This window comes from Lipotes vexillifer, unplaced genomic scaffold, assembly GCF_000442215.2.
Source record: "Lipotes vexillifer unplaced genomic scaffold, Lipotes_vexillifer_v1.1 scaffold395, whole genome shotgun sequence".
Taxonomy (NCBI): Eukaryota; Metazoa; Chordata; class Mammalia; order Artiodactyla; family Lipotidae; genus Lipotes; species Lipotes vexillifer.
The window spans coordinates 7716653-7736168 of NW_006797390.1; the positions used below are offsets into that span (position 1 = coordinate 7716653).

The 19516-nt window shown below is 37.4% G+C and overlaps 1 protein-coding gene across 4 annotated transcripts in view; it reads left to right on the forward strand.

Annotated features, from left to right (window-relative positions):
* ERC1 (ELKS/RAB6-interacting/CAST family member 1) overlaps nt 1-19516 on the forward strand; it is a 393512-nt gene that overhangs the window by 131141 nt on the left and 242855 nt on the right. For all 4 annotated transcript variants that reach the window (XM_007469475.1, XM_007469478.1, XM_007469476.1 and 1 more), the window contains 3 exons: nt 14236-14373; nt 15638-15778; nt 16724-16864. In XM_007469475.1, the coding sequence (XP_007469537.1) occupies nt 14236-14373; nt 15638-15778; nt 16724-16864 (420 nt within the window). The remainder of the gene's footprint in view (nt 1-14235; nt 14374-15637; nt 15779-16723; nt 16865-19516) is intronic.

Here is a 19516-nt window from a genome sequence, read left to right on the forward strand (position 1 = left end):
ACAGTGTATTACTTTGGCATATTAAATATGCATTAAAAGTCCTTGTTTTCTAAAAATAGTAGCAGCTTTGATAATGGCTGGATTGTGAATCACATACTCTGGACCGATTTTGGCTCTGACTGGGCCACCACTGCCTGCCCATAGCCTTCCAGCTTCCTAGGTAGTGTTATGTATTTGTACGCACAGGGATAGCCCTGTGCTCAGAGAATGAAATGAGACAATAGCAGATGGCCAAGCATGCAGTACAATGGGATTAGCAGTGGCCTCTCCTTTCCAGGGCTCTCCCCTATGGTTTAAAGTAGTTTTGTGTTACAGTAAATTTCTTATCTTTATAATAAATCACTGACCTGGAAAATGTAATTGAGCATTTGAATCTGAGCTGCATTCAAAATCTGTGTTAAAATTGTACAGCTTCTTGCCTGATTGATTATAAATGGTAATGTAGCTTGGAGTTCAATTTGCTGACGCAGACGTTATCATCTTCCCCTTCTATGCCTCTGTAACTTCTCTTTATTTCACCTTGCCTGCATCTCCAGTTTCCTAGGCTTTGGTATTTAGAGTTTAGATTTATCAGTAGCAGAAAGCTAACTGATAATTGAATCAGAAAGTTTTCCCTTTCTGTGGTTCTAGATTGGTTCTTTAAGTCTCCTGTTATTTTGTTTCCCATAGGAAGTCAGAAAGAATAGGTTCTTTATATACTCTATTTGCTTGCTGTAGTCTTGACTTAAGGACATGTTAGTTTCTTCACTTTTTCCATATCATAAAATGGAAAGAATATATTTTATCATTGAAAACAATATTTACTAATTCTGAGAAAATTAATATTTTTAAAATTGTGCTTTTATTTTTAATAAGGATTAATTGTAGTGTTTTTTAAATATTATTTTTAAATCACATGCCAGCTGTTAATGAAGCTAAGTTGGAGGAAGAGCAGGTCAGGCCCTAATTGGATTTTAAGTTGGAAACTTAATATACTAAAGGCATTAGAATTATCCCTTTTCTTTCTTTCTTTATTATTTTTTAATAGAATTCAGTTTAATTAAAAAATTTTTTCCTCAGTGGAAAATATGTATAGCTAAATTCTTGAAATATTTTATTGAAAAAACAATGCATAGTAAATGAAGTCTGATTGATGATAACATTTCTGCTGGGGAATATGCTCCATGTGGATTTACTTTGCTTTATATAACTTTTTTCCCCTCACTTTTTCAAGTAAACCTTAAGGAGGGTAGGTAGTTGAACTTGCAAAGTCTGATTTAACTTCCATTTGTCAGTAGATAACTGTTTTTAAATGATGCTGGTATTATATAAGTGGCATCTTACAATGATTGAAGAATTAGTCCCTAAAAAAGGGAGGATCTTAGTTCGCTTCGTTACAAAATATCTTTTCATTATATGTTCCTCCTCACCATCCCTCCTCTTCCAGAACACCCCTCTCCAAAAAATAAAAACAATAAAAGAAAACACAACATGCCTCATCCCTATCTTCTGATTATCTAGAAACAATACACTTTCGATACCAGTGATTAAAACAGAAAGAGCAATAGCCTTGTAAAGATAGACAAGGCTATCAAGGCTAGAGGAGAACCTCTCGCTGCATAATAAACTATCGCTGAAGCTTAGTGGAGTAAACAGTCATTTTACTTGTGAATCAGGAATTCAGGAAGGGCTCTCTTCCGTAGTTTGTCCCTGATTTGTTTGGTGACAGCTGCGGGTGTCTGCAGCTGAGTGACCCACTACCAGGATGGTTGCTTCATTTGTGTACATCCTGCCTGGCTATTCCTTGGCCTCTGGCTACGTGTCTACTGTGGCCAGTTAAGGGTTACGCTAGGAGCTGGTTTGGAAGCAGCAGGGGATTCCTTTTGTCTGTACTCTTTTGGTCACAGTAGTCATAGGACCTAACTTGATTTGGTGGCGGGAGCGTCAAGAAAAATGCTCCACATCTTACTGGAGGAGTGGCAAAGCCACTTACAGAAGAGCCGTAAAGTCGGAGACATTGTTGCGGCCGTCTGTGCAAAATATCTGCTCCAGTTGAATAAAAATGTTGGATAAAGGATTGAGAATATGAGGGTGAGATTTTGTTTGTGCGGTATGGTAATAAAGCTCTCACATTCTTTTCTGTTGTCGTATGACTTTTTTGTGTATTTCCATGTTCTGCTCAGTGTTTTTTTGTTTCTTTGTTTCTTTGCTCAGTGTTTTAATCTCTTATTCATAGGACGTCTACTATCATCCATTGCTGTCAACAGAAGTCACTTCAAACCAGAAGGAATTCTAAACAGTTTTAAATTGTTTTACCCAGTTGAGGCATTATCACTGGGTATGAAAATAATTGATAGGAAAAGGGTACAGAGGAATAAGGTGTGCAGAAAGGGCAGGCTGACAGCAGAAGGTGAATTAATGCTACGTATTTAATTTGGAGATCATCATAGGTGAGCAGCACAACTGTCTAGATGAAAACTTTTGCGTATGAGTGATCTAACGTGGAAGAGACGCCATCTAGTTGCGCGTCAGACTATGTGCATGGATGACACAGTGATTGCAAGAGAATTTTTAAGTCCATTAAGAACAGAGAAACTTGACTAAACTGTTATCTGTATTTGTGTTATTTGGGGAATAATGCCAGATAAATCTCAGTACTAGAGTAGTTTCATGCTTCATTGATGGATATTGGGAACCTTGACTTTTTTTTTTTTTTCTATTTTCTTATTCTGTCACAGAAACTATGCTTTTTAAAGATTGACACTTGAAATTAATAGATTACAGTTTCATTCCATTTATATCTGTGTTTCTTAACTGGGAAGGGAGGGACAGTTTTGTCTCAAAAGGGGCATTGTACAAGGTCTAGAAACATTTTTTGGTTGTAAAAACCCCTGGGTGGAGGGGGGGAGGGGGAACCTTGACTTTTAAAGCTAGCACCATGGGGTTAATTGGATTGATGCTTTTTTTCCTCCCTAATTGAGATATAATTCACATACCGTAAACTTTACTAATTGAAACTATATAGTTCAGTTGTTTTTGGTATATTTACAAGGTTGTGCAACCATCACTTTTGTCCAGTTCCAGAACATTTTCATGACCCTAAAAAGAAACCCATACCTGTCACAACCCCTATACTCTGCAACCACTACCTGCTTTTTGTCTTTATCAATTTGCCTATTCTAGATATAAATGTAATCATATAATATGTAGCTTTTTATGTCTTGCTTCGTTAACTTAATGTTTTCAAGGTTCATTATGTTGTAGCAAGTGTCAGTACTTTATTCCTTTTTATGGCTGAATAATATTCCATTGTAATGAATATAGCACTTTTTTTTTTATCCATTCATCAGTTTCTGGACGTTTGGGTGGTTTCCACTTGAATAATGATTATGTTACATCTATGTACAAGTTTTTGTATGAACATATGTTTTTCATTTCTCTTGAGTTTATATCTTGGAATGGAATTGATGTTAACTTTACCTGTAACTTTTTGAGGAACTGCTAAACTTTCTAAAGCGGCTGAACCATTTTACATTTCTGCCAACACTAGTTATTTTTCTTTTTCAAATAGCCATTCTAATGGGTGTGCAGTGGTATGTTGTTGTGGTTTTGACTTGTATTTCCATAATGACTAATGATGTTGAATGTCTTTTCACGTAATTGCTGGCCATCTGTGTATCTTCTTTGGAGAAATGTCTATTCAGATCCTTTGCCCATTTTTAAATTGAGTTATTTGTCTTTTTATTGTTGAGTTCTAGAAAGTCTTTATTCGGGAGATTCCATCCATATCAGATAAGTGATTTGCAAATATTTCTCCCATTCTCTGGGTTATCTCTTCACTGTCTTGATAGCATCCTTTGATGCACAAAAGTTTTAAATTTGATGAAGTCCAGTTTATCTGTTTTTTCCTTAGTTGCTTATGTTTTTGACATCATATCTAAGAAACCATTGCCTAATTGAAGGTCACAAAGATTTCCTCCTGTGTTTTCTTCTAAGAGTTTTATAGTTTTAGCTTTTACATTTAGGTCTTTGGTCCATTCCAAGTTAATTTTTGTATATGGTATAAGGTCGGGATCCAACTTCATTATTTTGCATGTGGATATCCATTTGTCCCAGCACCATTTGTTGAAAAGACTGTTCTTTTTCCACTGAATGGTCTTGGGACCATTGCTAAAAATCAGTTGTACATAGACACACATGTTCATTTCTGAACTTTAAGTTCTGTTCCATCAATTTATATGTCTGTCTTGGTTACTGTAGCTTTGTCGTAGGCTTTGTTATTGGACACTGTGAATTCTCTACCTTTGTTCCTTTTCAAGATCGTTTTGGCTTTTGGGAGTCCAAAAAAAGAAGTAAGCCCCCTGCAACATCAGGTCTTTCAGTTGATCAACACAGGATGTCTTTTAACTTACTTAGGTTGTTTTTAGTTTCTTTCATTGATATTTTGTAGTTTTCAGTTTACAAGCCTTGTACTTCTTTAAATTTATTCCTAAATATTTTATTATTTTTGATGCTGTTGTAAATGGAATTTTCTTTACTTCATTTTTAGATTATTTATTTTTAGTGTAAAGACATACAAATGATTTTTGTTTATTGGTCTTGGGTTTTGAAATTTGGCTAAATTGGTTTATTATCTTTAATGGTGTTTTAGTGGATTCTTTAGTATTTTCTATGTATAAGATAATGCCATCTGCAAATAGAGGTAGCTGTACCTTTTCTTTCCAATGTGGCTGCCTTTTATTTCTTTTTCTTCCCTAATTGCCCTGCCCTAATTGTCCAGTATAATGATGAATAGAGGTGGTGAGAGTGGACATCCTTGTCTTGTTCTTTATCTTAGGGGAAAGGTTTTCATTTTTCACCTTAAGTGTGATGTTAACTGGGTTTTTTACAGATGCCTTTTATCCAGTTGAGGAAGTTCCCTTCTATTCCGAGTTTATTGAGTGTTTTTTAATCATGAAGAGGTGCTGGATTTTGTCAAATGCTTTTTCTGTAGCTATTGGGATGATCATGTGGTTTCTGTTCTTTATTAATATGGTACATTATATTGATTGATTTTTGTATGGTGGATCAATCTGGCATTCCTGGGATAAGAGTGGATGTGTTTTTAAAGAGCCTTTTGTATTTTTCACCTGGAGAGATGTAGAACCTTGTTCTACCACCATTATCATGGAGGCAATAGGAATGGACCTGAGAGAACATAGCCTTTGGATAAATGCCTTATTTTCAAGTGCTAGGGTATAATATGAACAAGAAGCACTCAAAGGCTCATAGTGTAGTGCTTTGTACAACACAGAAATAATTTTGACTTTTATTAAAACATCATTTCTTTGGACTTTTAAGTAGCTTCATGAATAATTTGAGGATTTATGTAATGTGTCCATTTTCTATTGATCGTACGCCATATTAATATTCTCAGAGTCTTGCAAGCTCTAGTTTGGAGCACCCTGACTTCTGTTTTGACTGAAAACATATTTTAAACTTGAAAAATAGTAATTAACAAGTCAATATGGAAGGGTCAGATTCCTTTTGGGACAAAGGTTGTTCTTAGTAGTCTCTCAGGAGACCCTGTAGTAGGAACTTGTCACAGTATAAATATTACATAGATAAGTATCTAGAAGGGGGCAAAGGATTTGGGAAAAAAAATGCTTGATCAAAGTTTTGAAGCACAGTTAATATTTTCTTCTGCTTAAAACTGCTTATAATTTGGCATGAATTAACTTGCATTGCATTCTCACCTGTGGGAATGCCTGTTTGGATAGACGCCTCGGTGCCTGTCAGCTCCAGTTGAGAAGTTGGAATAATTAACCTCCTGAAGAAGTTATTAAGTCAGACTTTGCTGAAGTAGCTTTTTGTGCCCCTCTCTCTGCCACACCGACGTGTGCGCGCTCACCAGAAAACAGCTTCCAGCATCACACATGTATTTTGTCCTTTATCTGTTGTATCTTCCTGTAATTGCCAGACCTCCTTACTTTTTTCTCCTGACACTTTTTTTTCCTACGGGGGTTTTTCAGATTAGACAAATCATTCAAGTTGACCAAGGAGAATTCACTAAATTTAATAAGATTCTTGGGCTTCCATTGCATATAGGTGAGGAACCGTTGTTTGGATCTATTCTCCCTGCATCCCAACCAGGCCAGACTCCTACACAGCAAATTTGGTAACACAGTATCTTTGTAAAACAGCTAAGCAAGCAATTTTAAGTGATGTGGCTATTCGTTTTAGAAAATATTGTGGGTATTTGAAAAGAATGCCACTAATTAATGACTTTTTACTTTTCTCCTACCCTTTTGACAATCTGATGAAAGCTGCGGGTGCTCTTCATGTAAAAATGCACATGGCTCATTTGTGTGGACTGGGATGTCAGACACACCTTAAAGGCCATCCCCGAACTCCTGCTTCAAAATGCCCACCATTGGTGAAACAATCAAGTTGGGATACAAGGGTCTCTAGGTTTTACAAAGCCATAAAATTATGTATGTGGTTCAAATACAGCATAACTTGAGGGCAATTACAATTTCATGTTAAATATTATTTAACTAGAAAGAGCATACATAGCTGCTGGGTATAATGGATGCTGTGATGAGTGACCCAGATCCCCCCTGAGGGCTGAAGGATGTATTCCCCCAGGTGCTGGAAGTATCCCCTGTGGAGATTGCCTTGGCTAAAGAGACCTACCTTGTACAAGGCCACACCCCTTCCCATTGGTACCCAGTGATTGATCCTTGTAGGGTACAAGGGCTTGAATCCATTGCCCTGACTTGGGGCAACTCTGAAAGGTCATCACAGATTCAGAGCTCCCCATGGGGTTGTCTGAATCCTTTGGGACTTCATGGAAGCCTAATTTCTCCCTCTGTACCATCATGCTCCCCCACCCACCCTCCACTTCCTTTCCACTGGTATTGATCCCAAGAGCACCCTCTAATTTCTTGAACAGTAAAATCTGTCTCAAGTTCTGCTTCTTGGGAAACCCAGCCTTCTCACACTAGGATTGACTTTTAGTACAAGTTAGCTTACTTCAGGCCATAAAAGTAGGCCTGGCTAAAATAAAAATTTAGTGAGATGAACTTGAATTTAGACTTAAAATATGTGAAGCATCCTATTGCTGTTTCCTTTGGACCTTATATTTCAAATAGGTTTTGAATGTCTTGGTTTCTCTGGATTCATTTGTCATCTCTCAGTCTTTCTTTGGCATTGCGGAAAACCCCCCAAGTCTCCGACAGCTTGGTTTGGTCCCACAGTATGCACCTGTGGAAGGTGTGGGTTAAATAGAAATGCTCACATGTCCCACAGAAACCCCTAGAGATTTCCCATGTTGGTAAGTGCATATGTTAGGAGAATCTCTCTTATCATCATCCTAATCATATTTCTTGTAAATCCTAAGATTTCTCAGATGGGAGTTAGAAAATTATTGCTTTTGTCATTATCATTGAAATGATGTATGTCCATTCTGAATATTTCAAAAATGTGGAAAAGGTATAACAAGGAAAATTCTATGTAAAAATAAACTTTTCCTTCAAATTGGGATACTATTGTACATTTTGATAACTTTTCATTTTCATGTAATATTATATAGTAAAGAAGTTTGCATATCCTTAATTAATCATCAAGTATACGAACTGTAATGGTTGATAGAGCATATTTAATTTAGCTAGCCTTCTATTGTTATGTACTTGATTTTTCCCAACTTTGTTACTGGTAATAAGTAATACAAAGAATAGTGGTTCTTTGTGGGGGGGATGAGCAGAAACTAAGCCTAGTGTGTCTGCTTTAATTAGTTACTTTAAAATACTGAGTTCTTTCATCACTAAAATGTAGTGAACTATTAGATCTAAGAGTGTTCTATCTGTTGTTATTGTACAACTTCAAGGGATGCCATTTGTATAGACGTGAATTGAGGTCCTAAGTACAGTCTCATCATTGCTGCTTCCTCAAAAGCATAGCCACTATAGATTTATGGATCCTCTTTTTTTTGTTTTTGAGCAATTTTAGCATATGAATATCCGTCAAGTTTTTATATATGCCTGCCAGATATAAAAAAAAGTATTTGAGCCATTTCCTTAATTGTCTACCAAGCAGATCTTGACTAGCAGTGACCTTTGGTCTCACCAGCTTTTGCTTCATACTATCCAGTTATTTTAATTCAAGAGGTCCCTAGTTCTATTATCTGTACCATGAGCAAGTCTATCAAGGAACTTACTTTCCCTCCCAGCAATTAATAAAATCTAACCAGGGCAATGGACTCTGTGTTTTCCTGAAGGTCATACCTATACTTCCTGTATAGTTCAATTTGAACAGTTTTTAAGATAAAGTACAGTAGTACTCTGCTGAAGTTTATTACTTTTTAAATGTTCTCGTCTTTCCCATCGTAAGAATACAGTTGCATTTTAGAATTGAAAGGAATATTAGTGGTCTTTGTCTTGTAGGTAAGTAATTAGAAAGAACAAGTGACTTGCCCTGTGGGACATAGCTAGCTATTTATTCATCACGGTAATCCGTCCATTGCTTGTATGATGAGAGAATAGCACAATTGGGAGGGAAACTCAACCAAAGAAATAATTGGTTGTCAGCCAGAATCTTTGCTGGGCTTATTAAAGACCCTAAACAGTAATTGAGAATATAGATATGGGAGTTTTAACAACCTAAATTGTGTTTAAAACACTGCTTAGAGTTCCACATGACTTTGTTAACTCTTGTATCCTCTAATCATTGGAAACACATAACTGGACAAGTAAAATTTAGAGGCCAGTACAGTCTGGGCAAACCCTGATCATTTTGGTATAGTTGTGCCTTGTTAGTACATTTCACAGGCCTGCAGGATGGTAGACAAACAATTGCGTAGATCAGGGGACTTAGTGAATTTTTCCCCTTTAGATTCCACTGATTACTGTAGATCTCTTTTGCCAGCTGATTATGACCAGTTCATCCAGACTGTACTTTTACCACTGATACTGAGAGGTATTATTAACCAAGAAGGTAAAGGTCAGAGCCTTTCTGAGTAACTTGCTTTCCACAATACATTTGACACTGATGGCTGCTTAGAACAAGTGTGGAGGCATCATCAAAAAAATTCTTTCCTTTAAATGATGTTCCAAGTAGCTAGGTGACTGCAAGAAGTATTTTGGGATTTCTTGTCCTTATAACTACATCCTGTAGGAAGTCCCTTCTACGTTTGCTCAGTGATTAGGGCCTCAGCAGCAGAGTAATCAGTTCCACTTGACTAGGAATAAATCACCCACGTTGAACCATGATAGTTTCTGACAACTGGCAATGCTGATAAAAACCAAAACAAAAGATGTTAAGAAATCTGTGCCAGTGTGGAGCTGGTGTGCAGATTTGATGGATTCACGTGCAGCATGCATTCTGCATTAGTCTTCCTCCTCTTTCATCAGTTTTTCTCTCTTTGTAAAATAAAAATTGTACGAGAAGAAAGGCTCTATATAATGTAATAATTATTTCTATTTTCTTTCTAGCCCAGTTAACAGAGTTATACTCTAATTAGAGAGGAAAACACCTTCTTTCTCTAAATAGTTATTTAAAAAGTGTTTCCTTCTTGAATTCTTCACTCTTAAGTTCTTCTCTATGATTTTAGGCTGTATGTGTAAACCTGATTGACCCTCCCCCTCCCTATTTATCGCCAGGGACACATATATAGAATAAACACCAATTCCTTCGATCTATACACAGTTTTACTCATGCAGAAATTGAATACATGTTAATAGCTGCTTAATGATTTCTTCTTAATATAGATCGGTTATGCATAAAGTAGGAAGAGCGCATAGAATTATAAAATACATCATTTTCTGCAACAATTTTTTATTAATTTTCAATGTTATTAAGTATAAGGTATTAAAGTAAAAGAAGAAAAGCTTTTTTAGCTATTGTTAAGTGCTCCTTAGTCCGTGTGTATAAATAAACTAGCCTCCTTCTACCCCTTGAAAGGCTAAACAGACTGTCCTAATACTATCATGATATTGATCCTGATATCAAGTGCCTTTGGTTCTGCCCACCAGCTTTACTGTGTTATGTTTGACTGTACACGGAAGTACATGGAAGATGCTCCACCCTTCCTTCTTTGCTTCTGTAGGGGGGAATATTTTCATATGTGACTGTAGTAATAACATTGTGTTTATTGATAAACACTACTTAATAACAAGGAATCGTTTATGGAAAATGCTTGAGACATCTTTGTGTGATTCTTCTTTCTTTTTTCCCCCCATCATAGAACATATTATTTATAGCACAGTGATTAAGAGTACAATTCTGGAGCTAGATTGCCTAATAATTATAGTCTTGTGGTAGAGCTTCAGTAGCTGTTATACATAGATTTCTGAAAACAGTGCCTGACACATACCACACTCTCTGTAAGTGTTAGTGGCCCCTCGTGTCGCCACTGCCTCCGCCTCCTCCACCACCCCCATCACGAGTAATTTCTTGTTGTTTTTATCATATTGCCATTTTAGGGATTCTGCGGTCTCTGTTTCTACAAAATGGAAAGTTTTCCTCTTTTTTTGGGGTATATATTCTGAGCATATTTAAAGGAGTATTTTTCCACGTAGCATGATTCTGAAACAGTCATCTTTATCATTAATAGTCAAGTATGTGTATAACTGATCCAGTTTTTCTCTTAGCTGTTATATTCAAAGCTTTTGTAAATGGTATATTTTAGGTCCTGTGGATAATTGAACTTGGTATAGAATGGGATTTCCACTATATATTTTATAGAAATTGCATAGTAAATACTGAAATGGTGTGGTATGGGACTATTAGGGTGAACAGTTTTCACAGCCTCTATATTGGATTAGTTAAAAGAAGAGAATAATGGCAAGATTAATATGATAGCATTCATACACCCCTTGGTTAGCAACGTGTCTGAACCCAGAGAGCCTTGATCACAAAATCACGATTTTGAGTCACAACCAAAGTGAGGCTATATAAAAGGAGTTTTCAGTAGGATTCAGCTGCTGTCCATCATGATGCTGGGTAAACGGAAAGTGCTTTGCAGACACCCATCCTCCCACACACCACACAGAGCCTCTTTTGGGTTAATGCTCTTGCAGCTGGTTTGCACATATCTGCATCTACTGCAGGTCTTCCTTGCCGACAGCAGCTTGCCCAAAGGAGACAGCTCTAGTGAGCGCTGCCCTTTCTTCACCGTGGAATGGCAATTTCTGCTCTCCAGGAATAGGCATCGTCTTCCTCCCCTCCAACTCAACAGTTTAGACAGCTGGGTAATTGGATAAGAAAGTAGCTTAGGGAGAACTTGTTAATGGGGATTTTACCTGGTTTAGCAGCTTCTGCACCTGAGTATATCAGGAAAAGTCTTTCTGTTTGTTGGTCTGTTTTTTTGTTTTTGTTTTTGCTGGCAAAGAATAATGGATCCCTTTAATAGTTGGACTACATACAAATTATACAAGTGGAATTGTTAACAGTTAACCTCTTAATTTTTTCTTAGATGCTGATGATGAAGGAGAAAGAAGGGTATAATCCTAATTGTGCATGTAAGGGCTGTTTGTATATTAGGTGGGCTCATAAAACAAATCTCTGTTTTCTTGTATGTAAAACTTGGTTCTATGAAATTTTATTTTTTAAAAAGGGTGGCTGTACTGCTCTTTCTTGGTAAAAAAAAGTCTAATCAACAGAATGATCATATCTTTTTTTTTTTTGTATAAGGTTTATATGTCAGCAACTAAGATGACCTGCACAGCTGGTTAAACATGTAAACACCAGGGCACTCCCTTCTGTATGTTATAGAGTACTAGATTTTTAAGTGGCTAAATCTCTTTAGTGGTTGTGAGTTTACCTAAGTATTGATCCATATGAGATTCCAATAGGAGTGTCTGATTAAACTAAAGGAAACTAATGCTTTTCATATGTGATCGTCTTTTCTCTCACAGTATGCTTTGGACTTTATTGGCATAGAAAAGACTGGAGCCAATTTCAGTGGTTCACCTCTAGGATTCTTCCTTTGTTAAAGAGTGAAAATCCAAGCCTTACAGTACTCATGGTTCCCTATTCTGAGTTTACTGAATCCTTTCGCTTAGCTTATTTGCTCTGCTGTGGAATTCTCATGGACTGTAGAGAGGGACCTTTTTTTCTTCCCCTTGGAAGGGTCTGATTGATGCAGGAATTATTTGAAGGTTGGATTTAGGTTCTTTTGTAGTTCTTTTCTTGGCAGAAGTTTATGTGTATGCCTAAATACAGTTTATAGAAGTCCAAGCTTATGTATTATTTACTGACTAATAAACCAATATTTATTATAGACCTGATGTGTGCCAGATATGAAGATACAAAGCTGGGGTAGAGGAGTAAGATCCATTTGTGGAGATGTGTAGAGAATGAGTAATAACAATGTGGTTGGAGATTCGTGTTGTAATGTATAGATGGATGGAAGATTGGAGACAAATGTATAGATAGAGAAAAGAATGGGAGGTGTGTATATGTATGTATATAGGTCAATACTTTGTTCATGTGTGATGGCATACAGACTGTGGCCATCTTATTGTCACGGAGGTAAGAGCAAGAAAGTCGTCCCAAAGCAGATAACGTTTATGTTGCTTTTTGAAAGCCATGTGAAATAAACCAGCTAGTTCAAGAGTAGATGATGATATTATATTCTCCTGCTTCATTTTTCTCCATAGGACTTATCACCATCCTACATACTATGTTCATTTCATTCGTTCATTCCTTGTCTACCATATTAGGATTAAGCTCTTTGAGGGTAGGGATTTTTGTCTGTTTGGATTAATTCTGTATCCTCAACACCTAGAAAACTGCCTAGCACGTAGCTGAATGAAAGAATGAAGTTTGTGAGTTTCAGAATAGTTGTCTTACTTATTTTCCTTTTGCTTATTAAGAATATCTCTCTACAGTTCCTCCATATTTTTGCTTACTATTTTTCATTGTGTGTACGGGAGTCTCCCTAGTGATAATATGCTGTTTCCACACTGTTTCACAAACCCATCCCCTATTTTCCATCTCTCTTAGCTCATTTAGTTTCCAAACTCTCTTACCTGAATTGATACGATCTCCTAGCTGTTTCCATGTCTCTACGTAACTCCCCATAGATACTGAATATCTTCTCCACAGCTGTCAGAATTATCAGTCTGAAATACAGAACTGACCGGACCATTTCTTTGCTTAAAAGTCCCTGATAGTTCCCATCTGTCTAGAGTAAAATGTGTGCTCGTTAGGATGGCATGGAAGGCCATCCATAGCTTGGATTCAGCTACATAAAGTCCCCTTCCCATCTTACAATGAAAATGGGTCTGTTCATTTTCTTTTGTGTCACTAGTGCCTGGCCTATAATAGAGAATTCACCAATAGTTTTTTGAGTAAATGAATGCGTACTAGTGTATATAAAGGAATGAATAACTATGATAATAAATTTCATTGAAAATGCTTGCTGTTCAAATAAAAGATGATATAAAAACCTAACTTGAACACTAGCATTTAAGAACAGTTTTTCCTTTTTACAGCTGATTTGTTTTTCTTAGCGTACAGCTGTTCAATTTGCTGTCCTCCCTCAGCATTTTTTAAAGGAATCTCTCTGGGCATTTGCACTGTTGGTTTGGAAGTAATCCAGTTTCTCATGGCTTTCCTCTCTGTAGGTCTTAAGACCCTTTATCCCCATCCCTATATGTTGGGTCTTTTCTCCCTAGCTACTTTCCTTATTTCTTTATAGAGATTTATGACTCTGCATGTATGACCATACCCATGTGTATGTCTTTTCTTTCTTCTGGCTATAAATTCTCAGTTTAAAGCTTTGCATGGGGCTTCCCTGGTGGCGCAGTGGTTGAGAATCTGCCTGCCAATGCAGACAACACAGGTTCGAGCCCTGGTCTGGGAAAATCCCACATGCCATGGAGCAACTGGGCCCGTGAGCCACAATTACTGAGCCTGCGCGTCTGGAGCCTGTGCTCCGCAACAACAGAGGCCGCGATAGTGAGAGGCCTGCGCACCGCGATGAAGAGTGACCCCCACTTGCCACAACTAGAGAAAGCCCATGCACAGAAATGAAGACCCAACACAGCCATAAATAAATAAATAAATACATTGTGTATTATTTATAAAAAAAAAAAAAAAAAAAAAAAAAAAAAGCTTTGCATGAAGTTCTAAGACCCTTAGGGTTGAATTATTTCTACAGAGCACACACTGACAACCCTGATCTACCTGTTTCCAACTTAAAATGATTTTTATTGTGACTGTATTTCTCTTAATTTCCTTCCCCCCCCCCTTAAATGTGTGTGCACAACTCAGATTGAAAATCTCCAAGAGCAACTTAGAGATAAGGAAAAGCAGATGAGCAGCTTGAAGGAGCGAGTCAAATCCTTGCAGGCTGACACCACCAACACTGACACCGCCTTGACTACTTTGGAGGAGGCCCTTGCCGAGAAGGTGGGTGACTGGCCCAGAATCCTCACAGACACATTTCTTCTGCTTTCTCATTAATCTGAAAGTCACTTTAGTGATGAGACTTGATAGAGAAGACAGAAGAAGTCGCTTTGGCAAAAGGGAAAAGAGCTGCCTGTGCTGTTGCTGATGTACCCAGTGTCAGGGAAAGAAGATGCGTTTTGTTGTTGCCAATTGAAGCATCTGTTGCTAGGCAGGATGGATTCCGTACTGGAGGGCAGTGGCTGAAGTGTCTAAAGAATCAGCCATGTGCTCCCTGTTTACTATCTTCTTTTTATGTGTATGGTCAGCAAGAATTCGGTGATGTGGGAATGTCAGACACTGACCATCAGGAGGCAACATTAGTTCTCTTTTACTGTGCTGCATTGGGATCTAATATATTCGTGGGTTTTAGTTATTAATACAGTGTACTTGCTGTTTCTCTAGTTGTGGCCTTGCCACTTCATTTTGCCTTCATGAGCAAACCTAGTTTTTTTCAGGAATGGTTGACTAAATAAAGAAGTGGCCCAACATGACAAGTGTTAGTGTCTTGGAGGAGGTTTAAGGACTCTTGGTGGGGCATTTTAATTGGATTCTTCTCCTTCTTATTATTTTTTCTTTAGGGAATAGGGTTACTGTTCCTTAAGCCTCTTGGACTCAGAATGTTTCAGGCTTCCTGCCCAGTGATCAAGGCTTGATCCCCGAATATATTCAGAAATAATACGCATAAATACACTTAAATTGCTTCAACTTTCAAACTTCCTGAGTATCTGTTGACAGAAGTTTTAATGGTTTCTCTTTTCTTTATCCTTCTTTATGCTTTAAGCTCAACAAATCATAATCTCTCCAACCTTCTCCGTTTTGCTGTGTGAGTTGTGAGTTGTTTCCATTGCTTTGTAGGCAACATGTGAATTATATATAGAAAAGAAATATTTGCTACTTATTGTCCTTAGGGTATATGTATAAGTTTTTTGTTGCTTGGGATTTGAATAAATGAGATTATTCCAAAAGAATACTTTAGGGACATCTAATACTAATTAAGGTTATAGGAAAAGAAACCTAGGGGAGTCTAAAGAACAAAACCAGATGTATGTTAGGGCAAGATAGGTTGGGAGGTTGAATTCTTTAAAAGGTAAATTATTAACAACCTTTCACTGTCTTTTGAATGGAGGATGGAAGTGTGAAATTTTATCAGCTAGAAGCTGAATTGCAGTCATATGATAGAAGTATGAAAGGAATTTTCTCATGTATTGATGTGCTCTCTTATCAGGAGCGGACAATCGAACGCTTAAAGGACCAGCGGGACCGAGATGAGCGAGAAAAGCAGGAGGAAATTGATAACTACAAAAAAGATCTTAAAGACCTGAAAGAAAAAGTCAGCCTATTGCAAGGCGACCTCTCAGAGAAAGAGGTCAAGATCACCAAAATGGAATTATTTGGTTTGCTTAGCCAGTGCATTGTGTGTATATGTTGTTGGTGTTTCCATAATGCATATAAAAAAAGAATCTGTTGGAAGATTTAAAGAATCTTCTTATAGCAGGGATTATTTCAGGAAGCTTTGCAGAGATATAGTAGTTTAAATCATTTATTTCCTAAGTCTTAACCTCTTACCTCTTCCAACTGTTATGAGTTGGCTTCTTACTTGTTAATGACATTTTACAGATCCTCAAATAACAGTATTTCTCCAGTTACATTTGGAGAAATATTGTGCTAACGGTGAGGAAGCTGATAGACAAATGGAATATGCACAAGGAGGACAGTCTGTTTACATCAGCTCTTAACGATCACCTTAACATTGGGAGAGAAATCTTAAATGATTGTTGACCAATTAGGTGACTTAATATACTTTGATTTTACTTTTGAAGAATCTTGTCGATGTCACCTAAATAGCAAAAATGCCTAATGCCTTGTGATCAGATAATCATGAGCTTTAGGGACATTCTCAGGGTTTTCTTTCTAATATCTTTAGGAAAATTTATGGGAATTTAAGTTTCTAATAGAATGTTTCTTCCAAAATTAGAAGAGAAGAAAAAAGTCAGTGTAGCTACTAAGGTTGACTGCCTACATTCACAAAGCTTGATCTACTTCCATTTATTTTGTGGGAACGGATATGTATTGGTAGAGCTCTTTAAATCACTATTCAGTTGGTATTTCTTGGGAATTCATTTTGTTTTAGTTAGGACTTGAAAGCCAGAGCTAATGTTTCTGTTCTGTATTTCATGTTCTTGAAATGGAAATATGTCAGTATATGCTAATGGAAAGAAACGACAAACCACCAGGAAAATAAATTTAAGAATTTAAATCTCCATTTTGTTCATAAATAGTATTTATTCTAGATGTATGTTGCTTCTTTTAGGCTTCACTCTTGGATCTGAAAGAGCATGCTTCTTCCCTGGCTTCCGCAGGACTGAAAAAGGACTCACGGCTTAAGACACTAGAAATTGCTTTGGAGCAGAAGAAGGAAGAGTGTCTGAAGATGGACTCGCAGTTGAAAAAGGTTAAAGAAAACTTTTCCAGTTTCTTGCTTTGCTTTATTTATTTATTTAAAGTTTCTGCTTTATAACAAAGTGAATCAGCTGTACATATACATATATCCCCATATCCCCTCCCTCTTGCATCTTCCTCCCACCCTCCCTATCCCACCCCTCTAGGGGGTCACAAAGCACCGAGGTGATCTCCCTGTGCTATGTGGCTGCTTCCCACTAGCTATCTGTTTTATGTTTGGTAGTGTGTATATGTCCGTGCCACTCTCTCACTTTGTCCCAGCTTACCCTTCCCCCTCCCCGTGTCCTCAAGTCCATTCTCTACATCCGTGTCTTTATTCCTGTCTTGCCCCTAGGTTCTTCATAACCTTTTTTTTTTTTTTTTTTTAGATTGCATATATATGTGTTAGAGTACGGTATTTGTTTTTCTCTTTCTGACTTACTTCACTCTGTATGACAGACTCTAGGTCCATCCACCTCACTACAAATAACTCAATTTCGTTCCTTTTTATGGCTGAGTAATATTCCGTTGTATACATGTGCAACATCTTCTTTATCCATTCATCTGTTGATGGACACTTAGGTTGCCTCCATGTCCTGGCTATTGTAAATAGAGCTGCAATGAACATTGTGGTACATGACTCTTTTGGAATTATGGTTTTCTCAGGGTATATGCCCAGTAGTGAGATTGCTGGGTTATATAGTAGTTCTATTTTTAGTTTTTTAAGGAACCTCCGTACTGTTCTCCATAGTGGTTGTATCGATTTACATTCCCACCAACAGTGCAAGAGGGTACCCTTTTTCTCCACACCATCTCCAGCATTTATTGTTTGTAGATTTTTTGATGATGGCCCTTCTGACCAGTGTGACGTGATACCTCATTGTAGTCTGGAATTGCATTTCTCTAATGATTAGTGATGTTGAGCATCCTTTCATGTGTTTGTTGGCAATCTGTATATCTTCTTTGGAGAAATGTCTATTTAGGTCTTCTGCCCATTTTTGGATTGGGTTGTTTGTTTTTTTGATATTGAGCTGCATGAGCTGCTTGTATATTTTGGAGATTAATCCTTTGTCAGTTGCTTCATTTGCAAATATTTTCTCCCATTCTGAGGGTTGTCTTTTCGTCTTGTTTATGGTTTCCCTTGCTGTGCAAAAGCTTCTAAGTTTCTAGGTCCCAGTTGTTTATTTTTGTTTTTATTTCCATTTCTCTAGGAGGTGGGTCAGAAAGGATTGCTGTGATTTATGTCATAGAGTGTTCTGCCTCTGTTTTCCTCTAAGAGTTTTATAGTGTCTGGCCTTACATTTAGGTCTTGAACCCATTTTGAGTTTATTTTTGTGTATGGTGTTAGGGAGTGTGCTAATTTCATTCTTTTACATGTAGCTGTCCAGTTTTCCCAGCACCACTTATTGAAGAGGCTGTCTTTTCTCCACTGTATGTTCTTGCCTCCTTTGTCAAGAATAAGGTGACCATATGTGCGTGGGTTTATCTCTGGGCTTTTTATCCTGTTCCATTGATCTGTATTTCTGTTTTTGTGCCAGTACCATACTGTCTTGATTACTGTTCTTTCTTTGCTTTAAAAAACAGCATAGTAGAAAACTCTATAGTGTCCATATGGAATAACTTACCAGTGGAGTAATAATCTAAAATTCAAAATACCATTTATCCCTTGATTAATTCTCTTGGCGTTCTTGTCCGATTTTACTCTACTCCTGAGAGTCCCCGAACTCTTAGAAAATTGGCAATTCAGAGTAAGATTAAAATATGCAGCTCCTTTATAGATGAAATGTAAGACAATAATGTAAAAATCTCAATTATCTGATATTTTTCTTCTATTAGCATTAGGCTTCCTGGAAAGAGATAATTTAACAGTGATAGTCACCCATACCAGTGAATATTAGAACTTGGTACAGGTATTTACTATCCATTTCATTGATTTATACCTCTCTAATATTTATATGGCAGTTGGTAGTTTTCAAAGCACTTTCATACTTACTATCTCTGAGTTACCAACTCTGAGTAACTGGGTCCAGTTCATGTGGTTACTGATGAAAAGGGGGCCCAGCCTAATCTTGAGACTTGGTGCTGTTCTTTTTCCATACATTGGGTGTGTTCAGCGTGAACACCTCGTGATGAATCATTATTTAGGGTATGCCAGCAATGAAGTCATATTCTTAAGCTAAGGAAAGGAAGAAAATCCCGTAGCTTAAAGTTACTTTTGAATAAGTAGGAAAATACTTTTTTTGAGATTAACTAATTCAGATTTGGTAATTGACTTTTTTCCCCCGCACTAAATAAGTGGAAGTAATTTTCTATTTAATACTGGAATATTGAAGATAAGACTGTTAGATGTATTTAGGGTTATGAAACTGAGCAGTAACTGTCAGGAGTAATAAATGTTATTCACTAATATTCCAGACTCGCCTATTTATGACAATCCCACATTTTCTTTTTGTTTATTTTATTTTATTTTATTTTTTTGCGGTACGCGGACCTCTCACTGTTGTGGCCTCTCCCGTTGCGGAGCACAGGCTCCGGACGCGCAGGCTCAGCGGCCATGGCTCACGGGCCCAGCCGCTCCGTGGCATGTGGGATCTTCCCGGACCGGGGCACGAACCCGCGTCCCCTGCATCGGCAGGCGGACTCTCAACCACTGTGCCACCAGGGA